At 44.8% G+C, this 8,840-nt stretch overlaps 1 protein-coding gene across 3 annotated transcripts in view; it reads left to right on the forward strand.

The window, feature by feature from the left end:
* LOC119389519 (segment polarity protein dishevelled homolog DVL-3) overlaps positions 1–7,885 on the forward strand; it is a 33,304-nt gene extending 25,419 nt beyond the window's left edge. Inside the window, exons 14-16 of one of the 3 annotated variants that reach the window (XR_005183122.2) lie at positions 983–1,177; positions 4,799–4,997; positions 7,330–7,885. Coding sequence is in view for 2 of the 3 variants with exons in the window: in XM_037656820.2 (XP_037512748.1) it covers positions 983–1,177; positions 4,799–4,870; positions 7,330–7,379 (317 nt within the window). In the remaining variant the exon portion in view is untranslated. The remainder of the gene's footprint in view (positions 1–982; positions 1,178–4,798; positions 4,998–7,329) is intronic. The other 2 variants (XM_037656820.2, XM_037656821.2) reach the window with 2 other exon arrangements.
* The last annotated feature ends 955 nt before the right edge of the window (positions 7,886–8,840 follow it).

Genomic DNA, 8,840 nt, shown 5'->3' on the forward strand with positions numbered 1-8,840 from the left:
GCTTTTCCGCTTATTTTTTCTTGGACCACCTCAGGGTGCTACATACGTCTGAACACAGGCCAATGTAGCGTTTTTTCCAAGTTTAGGATTTTATTTTAGAGCTTGTGCGCCACATATAGGCAAAACAAAAATTTTAGAAGATAGTACGTGTTATGGACACTTCTATAAAAATAATTGATGTACTTGGTCTACAATCGTCTTTTGTAAAAAAATTCTCGAAAACGCAGCAATTTACTCAATTTTACCTACGCGCCAAGGAGTGAAAAATATAAAGCTACTCTTAGCAACTGTCCTATAATAAAAGCGCGATGCTCTAAAAACACAAAAAAGCAAGTTTCGAATGAATGCGTGAAACGGTCCATTTATAGCGAATTTTTCTTTCGTACCTGGTTTTCCACCATATCGAGAAGTTCAAATGGCGCTCACGTGCCCGAAAAATTTTTCCCGCTCAAAATATTTAGGGAAAATACTGTAGAACTAATGTCTATATGTGTGTAATTTTCTCAGATTTTTTCAGAGAAATTGATTTTTGTCGAGCGCCCCGGCTGGGACAGTTGGCGTGGAATGACCCTGGTAAAATACGTTATGCTTTAAAAGTTACTATGCTTAGCGCATACAAGCCTGTATAACACACTTTTAAACTTAAAAAAATAATTAATTGAGGTGAAGGTAATTTACATTTAACCTTCCAGTGTGGCTTCACGGCAGTGCAATTTCCCCTGAATGGGTGGTTTCATGGCAAAGCACCCCTGAGGGGCAGTGAAACCATCTTTACAGGGGAATTTATGCACTCAAATGCAGTAGACTCTTAGTAAACTGAAATCTCTTAAGCTATGAGTGGATGGCAAATTGTCTCTTATTAGTTTATACCCTGTAGTTTATACTGTGGTCGCTCTGGATTTTTACTCTTGATGTAGCCTTCTCTTTTACATCCAGTTCCGGTCACTTGGTCACACTGTGTGCCTTGCCTTGCTCTGTGCAGACATGTGTTCACTGCGGCTTCAAGAGGAAGACGAGGAAGGTGGGGCGGGGGGCATGGTGCCCCCCTGGGGGTGCTTGGGTCCCCTACTGCCAGCTGGGTACGTGTGTGGTAGCACGGCTGCGCCGAGTGCTGCCGAAACACAACTGGCCTCCTACGTCAACTATGCTCGTGAGGGGAGCACCCATTCGGGATCCGGTGAGCCCTTTGCCCCCGACCTCTGTGTGTAACCAAGCCCACCTCAGTCAACCGGTGTTTTCCTAAATAAAGTTTGCTCACAGGAGTAGTGATGCAAATGTCAGATTCATTTTAATAAACAAACTGCAGCTTTATTAAGCATTTTTCTTATTTTAATTCCCAACATTTGAGCTTTATTGTTTTTTATTCTCTGAGAAGGAAAGGTAGGTAGGTCAACACCTTAGTGCTTAGTGAGGAGGAGGGAGGTTCTACAATAAAAAATGGGCCGGCCAATTCGGAGTACAGTAGTAAACTTCCATCCAGGGAAAAAATGTATAGTACTTATGTCCAACGTCCGTTACAAGCACCTATTCGTTACATGCTGATATCGGCAAGAAGTATTTTCTTGGTACCCTACAAATTATTGTATATCTTCATTGGCCTGACCTAACCAGACCAGAAGAAGCAGTCATGCATGCAGTCATAACGTCAAGGTTCACTTTTTGTTGGCAGGATTTCAGTTTTTGCTCATACCACACCATGAAACCGTGACTTAAACAAATTAGTGGTTCAATACAAGGTATACAGTTATGAGCCAGTGGGGACACGTAAATGTTTGCGTAACGAGGAGTTGGAAATAAGAAATTCAACAGGAAACAAGTACCAGGGGTGAGACAGCTGCGCATATTGCGCATTTTTGATACGATTCCGTTTTCCTGCGCCAAGCTGCTCTAAAAGCATAAAAATTGCGAAAATTGCGCCGAACTGCGCCGAAACGACCCAGCAAGCAAGAATTTTCAAGCCTGCATCAGTTTCAGCATGGGAAAACGTAACTTTAGAAGCAGCGCCAGGGATACGTTCGCAGAACATGTTAACGCGCCCAAGCGTGTCCTTCTACGCGCCTTTGTAATGGAGGCTTCCATAGTGCTGTGGTAATCGCCTCTGAGTGGTTGTAAATACAGTCAACTGCCGATTTTTCGGACTCCCTAGGGACCGTGAAATCGTCCGAAAAATCGGGCAGTCCGAAAAAACAAATTCATGCTTTTTTATTCCGCTTAAGTGGTCAAATCGCCACAGCCACGTCCGAAATAGCTTTAATGCCTCCCAGTACAATTATTAGGCATTTCAGTGCGCGCCCAGGCTCTCGCAAATACATTCGGTACCTGCCGCGAACCCCACTTAACTACGTACGTGCCAACCGCCACTTTTACATCTCGTGATGAGCGCCGCTGATAACAACAAAGCGCGGAATAGATTACGGCTATCTCGCATGAAGCTTTTCTAAACGATGACGCGGAACACAAAGACTGTGGCGGAAGAGCGGACGACTCGTCCGGCATTCCCCGATGCGTGTGCGCATATGCGCACACACATCGCCGAATCGCCGCTGATACGCAGCATTTGCTGCCGTATCAAGCCGATCGTTTCTAGTTGTGTGCAGTACATCGCCAACTAAACTGACGCCGTCACTTTACTGTTGCTGTATCGTACGCCCGCATTTATCATGAAAGGGTTCGTGATGCGCACTTAGTTCTTGACCGCACACGGGCGCGGCAATGGCGAGCTGGTTTCGTCCGCGAAGGCAACGCGTCTATGCGGCGCACTTAGCGGTCTCGCACAAAGAGGCAGCAGGAATGGCGGCGTGGCGCATTTGGGCTCTCGCCTATTAAATGCGTGCAGTACGCACGCAACTGCGCTAGGCCACGTGCACTACCGAACAGTTAACTGAAGATGCTTATCGTAAGGGTTGTCAGCGATTAAGTCGTACCGGCGCGTTTGCCAGCTGCCGCCATCACGCCTCCGTGCATTTCCGCTGCTTATCCGTAACATCGCCGCACGGCGCCGCGATAGCGGCCCCTTTGAATTTCTGGTCTGCTTCACCCCATAACGCTTCGGCATTGCGGCAAAGCTGACTTTCGGACTCTGCTACTGTCGCACACAGATCGACTCGCGTACGCGCTGGTTCAAACCTAAGAGATGATTGACGCGGCAGAGGTGAGGGCTACAATTAATGCCTTTCGGACCCACAATTCGGGCAGAAAGTCCGAAAAATCGGACACCGAAGAGTTTCAGCGTCCGAAATTTCGGACGTTCTTATACATTGACGTCTATGGGACTGGTGACGGTGCCGCGATAGTGTCCGAATTTTCGAGCATGTCTGGAAAATCGGGCGTCCGAAAAATTGGCAGTTGACTGTATATGTGACCCCCCCCCCCCATGCGTTCATCGGTGGCCGCCATACCGTTTTTGTTCTTTCCTGATGTTACACGTGAAGGCATCGCCGCAATCGCGTGCTAGTAAGAATCGTTCATTGACCATTCAAAGACCTACTGCTATGTGACTACAATTCTTGTGCAGTCAGTTTTTTTTTTTATTATTTGAAAAATGTGATGTTTTTTCTTTTTTTATTTTCAAATGTAAAGTCAACCTAGTTAAAAAACTTTTTTCATCTATTTCATATGTTGTTACCCGGGTTATATAAATTGCGTAGTTTGTAAAAAGGTAGTGTAGTTCATACCTGGCAATAATCTGTTAAAAAAAGCTTTCTCCAAAGGCTCTTTGAACGTTATGTGTATTCTAAGCCGATTAAAATGTGCGTTTCTTCCTCCAAGTTGCTACAAATTTGTTTTTTTCAAGCTCCAAAAACGACATAATAAATGCCACTAACTGCTCCCAAAGAAGGTTCTCCTGCTCCTAAATTGAAATTTTGCTGCTCCCAAAACTGCTCCCAAATCGATTTCAGCCGTCTCACCCCTGAAGTACAGTTAAGAAAAAGAAAACCGTTGTTTTCTTTTTACATTTACATTTTTGGTCGGTGTCTGTTTTTCCTTTCACTATGAAAAATTGCGACCAGACGAGTTTTCAACAGCCTCTTGACTTCCCCTAGACCTGGCTATATTGAACCTGGAGGTGATCACAAAATAGCTCAGTAAAGTAGAACGTTGTGAATACATTCCCGTTTCGTACCATTTCTTGGTGCGAACGTACACGATAACATGCCAACTGTGCTTTAAATCATAACCAATAATGTTTCTTTATCTTCCTCTTTCCCCTTTGCTGCTGTACTTCATTCAGAAAGCACAGAATTTGGCCATCTAGCCCTGTAGAAATGTAGCCTTGTGAACGGAGATGCATGATTTCACTCAATAAGAGCACAAGCCAAATGGAAGTGAGGGGCCCTACAACAGCAGAAGGCTTTGGGTGCTTGAGGTTTAGTGACACAATCTGCTACAGCCGCATGACACAGTGCAGTCTGATTACACAAAGACAGATGCCCTGGTGCACCTTAGCTAACTCCTCAGTGCAGTCTATCATGCTGTCATTGGAACATATTGGTATATGATGTGCGAGACAGTAACTATGATGCGTGCCTGAATGGACCCCAATGCATGTGAAGGTGGTATTGCATAAACACTCACTCTGCCATTGGATTGGACTATGTTAAAAGGAAACATTTTCAGCTGAGTGTTCTGGCTGCATTACAGCTCAGCTTGCGTTATAGTCATCTCTTTCTTTTCTTCGAGTCATCAAAAGCCCTTCCTCTTTTGTGTTCTCGTAATCTCTTGACAAGTTGCACAAAACAGCACACAGTGTCAGGTGGCATTCTTAAGAGCTGGTGTGATGCCCGGTGTGGCAATGCAGGGGGCAGTGGCGGACCACCCGCGGAGTCTAGCCGCAGCGTGGACGGTGCCGAGGGCTCCCAAGAACTGACCGGTAGTAGGCAGTCCTTCCGCATGGCCATGGGCAACCCCTGCGAGCTCTTTGTGGACGTCATGTGACGCGTGCATGAGCATGCCACTGTCCCACAACCATTGAAGCAGAGTGTACGAGCTCCATGAGGGTACAACACTACACTTGAGTCAGCTGCGACACTTTGCACACGATGCTTATCGCGTCTTAAGTAGTAGTTCACCAAACACCTTAATGTCCTGTATCCTATGGCCTGTGAAACACTTTATGCTGTATAACTTACTGCACACCACAATGCACAACATTTGAATACAATTCTGTCTTTTCAGTTGTGATTACAAAAGCCAGTGGCCAAGCCGACCCCTAAGAGCAGTTTTAAATAGCTCAATTGCATACAAATGAAAGTGTGGTCAATACAGCTTCTAAGGCTCAGCCGTTTGCTATCATTTGTTGGTACCAGCAACCAGTAACATCACCTTTGAAATGCCTCGGAACACTCACACATCCTCTCGCAACATGGTCATGTCATCCAAGAACCTGCTTTGTACGAGGAATCTTTGCAGTCCAACTAGTACTACATATTTATACATCCCCGAAAGACTCACCCTGCCTCGTGCATGCTATTCCCAGACTTTATTTTTCTTGTGTCTACACCTCAACATGTACTTAGATGGCATGCAGTTTCCTTTGTTTCGAAACTACCATAGGTCCAGTGCATTCACTGAATATGTGTAAATATTAAATAATGCATCATCCAAGTGCAACGCTGATGACACGGTTAACATACCTAGCAACTTTCTAGAGATATGTATATATCTAAAATGTTGCTGTTAACCCAAGGGTGGTATGAAACTGCCGGGCCATTTTGGGGTGTTTATGTATCTCTCTGTTGGTTCACAGCAACGTGTTCTCGTTACAGGAGAAAGAGTTCTCACTTATCTTCAGTTTCCCTTAGGCAACTTTCATATTTGTGAGGGCTCTTTTTGCATGGTATGGTCACCGTGCATGTAGAGAACCACCCTATTGTTTTTCTTTTACTGAATAAGGGGTAACTTACTGATAGCTAGGAGATAAGTGACATTGTGACTGTCACATTGGTGAGTATTCCAGCCATGCTGCACACCGTAACAACTCAACTGGCTTCTGCATCCATGCATGCCTGTTAGTTTCCCATGCAGTATTGGAGAGCTGGCTACTAACTTGTCCTGACTCAATTTTCTTTGGCAAGCATACGGTGGCTTTTGTTAGTGGCACGACGTGCCTACATGTCCCTATATCCCTATTTATAGTGGCCTACATGCCCCTGTTTTTGTAGGAGCAACATGAGAGGCGTAAGTGGTAGGTGTAACACTGAGAGATCGGTGGGTGGCAGAAGCGTCAGAAAACAAACAGGGGTAGTGGATATTCTGGTTGACATCGATCGAAAGACATGGACCTGGCCCGGCCACGTAATGCATAGGACAGACAACCAGTGGTCATTTAGAGCAATGGAATGGTTACCAAGGAAAGGGAAACGGTTGAGGATGGCAATGAGTTAGATGGAGTGACAAAATTAAGAAGTTTGCTAGCATAAAATGGAATGAGCTCACACAAGGTGGTGAGTGAATTGGAGATTATTGGGAGGGGCCTTTATCATGCAGTAGACAAAGAATAGGCTTACAATGATGATGATGACAAATGTTATCAAAGGTGACATACACCTTTTTGCAGTCACTTGTATGTCCCTATTCTATCGGCTAGCTGCCTGGTAACCGTAGCCACATCGGCAGTGGCTGTACACGTCTGCACAGCCACTCTAGATATGAAAGAATGCAATATTACATTGCAGAGTCTAAGGTGTGCACGTTATTCACGCCAAAATTTCAAGTACAAAGTTGGTGTGGGGTTACATAAAATTTCAGCCTCGCGGTGCGAGTTCACGGCAGTGCAAAGCGCATTGCAGCGTGGCCATATTATATTTTAATAGAGTGGCAGTGAGTGTCAAAAACTGTACCACTTGTGCCAGTAAACAAGAAATTGTTTTGAAACTCTGGTCTGTGCCAATAACTTTGCAGGGTGTTTTACGTAAAGACTCGGGCACTGTTATATTCATTTGCTCAAGCGAGTGATACATGCAAGATTACTTTTCTTCTTTTTTCTTTAAAGGATATTGTGTGAAGTAAGCAAGTGATTTAGTATGTGCAAGGGGGATGGGTTAAACTTTCAAAATAAAGTAAGCTTTATGTGCCTGGTCCGGCCATTTTTCTCTTTTTCTTGCACGAATCACCCTTACTAACTGTGGTTGCCATTCTCAAGCAAGTCCCTCAGCACCCTGTGTATATACTGTAGCATCACCTCAAAGCCCTGCCCTTCCCCAAACACAATCCTCTCGCCTGTGTGGTGTTTAGGAAGGAGCCTGTTCTTGCATGACTGCCTGCCTGTCTGCTGGAACACTGCATGCTCTTTCGGTCTTCCCTAACACAAGTTCCTTGCCCGCTTTGCAGTGGAAGAGGATGGCTTGGAGTATCAGTACTCAGACAAGGGCTTGGTCTAACGCCTTAGCCTTCACGATGGAGCAGCACTAGAGCATCACAGGACTTCAACATAAACTTGACACTGCTTCTGGCCAACGCACGTTTTGAGCCCAACGAACCTACCGCGCCGAGGCGTGCTTTTCACACTCGGCAGTAAAACCCGAGTCATTTTTTTTTTATAGAGCCCTGCAGGTCGGCAAGTGGTTGTGGCAAATCATCAGTGGACAGTGGTGCAATTCTGCGGCCAATCATACGTACCGCAGTTGCACTGTGAGCACTGCTGCAGCAGTGTGCTCTTTTCAGTGTGCTATACCGAGGCCAACAAAGTGTGCATGACGTGTGGCAGCTATGCGAGGACATTCCGACTGGCACAGTACTATCCCATTGTAATGTGTTTGTTGACCAATGTCTGATGTGTGTTTATGTGGATGACTGCAGGCCAACAATTTTTAGCGTGCTTGTTTTTATGAAGTGACCTCTACACTGTGCTTGTCACAAACCATGAATAAAAGGTTGCTATATAGTGCTTATGGCAAGTTGATCTTGATTTGTGCTACACATGTGCCTGTGAAACTTGGAACCACTAAAGTTCCTTGTACTCACTAGCTACATACATATTTCAGCCTTGCCCTTGCTAAGGGTTTACCACTCACTTTGTAGTGTGTCATAGATTTCACGTATCAGCTTTAGATGGCAACATAGGACCGTTATTCACAATACACAGTTGTGCTAGGCCGTTATTTCACTTGTCATTCGCTAAAGTCGCGTCGCATACTGCCGTTCTGATTTTTACTGGCCATACTGTTACTGATTTCCCGTCATGCATAAAATAACATCAGCCATGCATATGATGCTTATGAAGTTGTGCATCATCCAAAAACCAAATTACAATTGTGTGCAGAAAGAGACAAAGAAGGAATGTTTGCTGGTGAGAACTGAAGTGGTTAGCAGTATTTACAGCTAGCGCAAAATCATATCTACCCAGTGGCTGCAGAAAGCTAGCTTTTAAGAAGGTGTGTACAATCTCAAGGCCCCTAGAAGCGTTATCTTTTTTATTCAGCTACTTCTATTGCGATAGCAATTATATGGACACTCTCAGCGTGTTTTTGTCGTCACCATCGGCAGCACCGTGATGTTTCGTATAAAGTCCAAATTGTTAATGTCGCCCCGCACGTCATGTGTTCTATGTGCAAGTTATTAATAAAGGAGCATCCCCATTTAAAAAGGGGCACAAAGTAATTAATAAAAAGTGCATAACCAAAGAACAAGATGGCAACAAACGAGCATGAAGTCTCATCGTCCATGAAAGAAAGAAGGTGCCTAGTACTAGATCTCAGTGGGACACTATCTACATAACATTTTTTATTGGAACTGAGTGAAGTCCACTATTTCAGTAGACTACAACAATAAGTCCTATTTTTTTTTATACCCTGGCTTCTTTGCGTAAGCGGTTTCCTACACAGATAACTGGGATCGGTTGG

Source organism: Rhipicephalus sanguineus, chromosome 4 (genome assembly GCF_013339695.2).
Source record: "Rhipicephalus sanguineus isolate Rsan-2018 chromosome 4, BIME_Rsan_1.4, whole genome shotgun sequence".
NCBI lineage: Eukaryota > Metazoa > Arthropoda > Arachnida > Ixodida > Ixodidae > Rhipicephalus > Rhipicephalus sanguineus.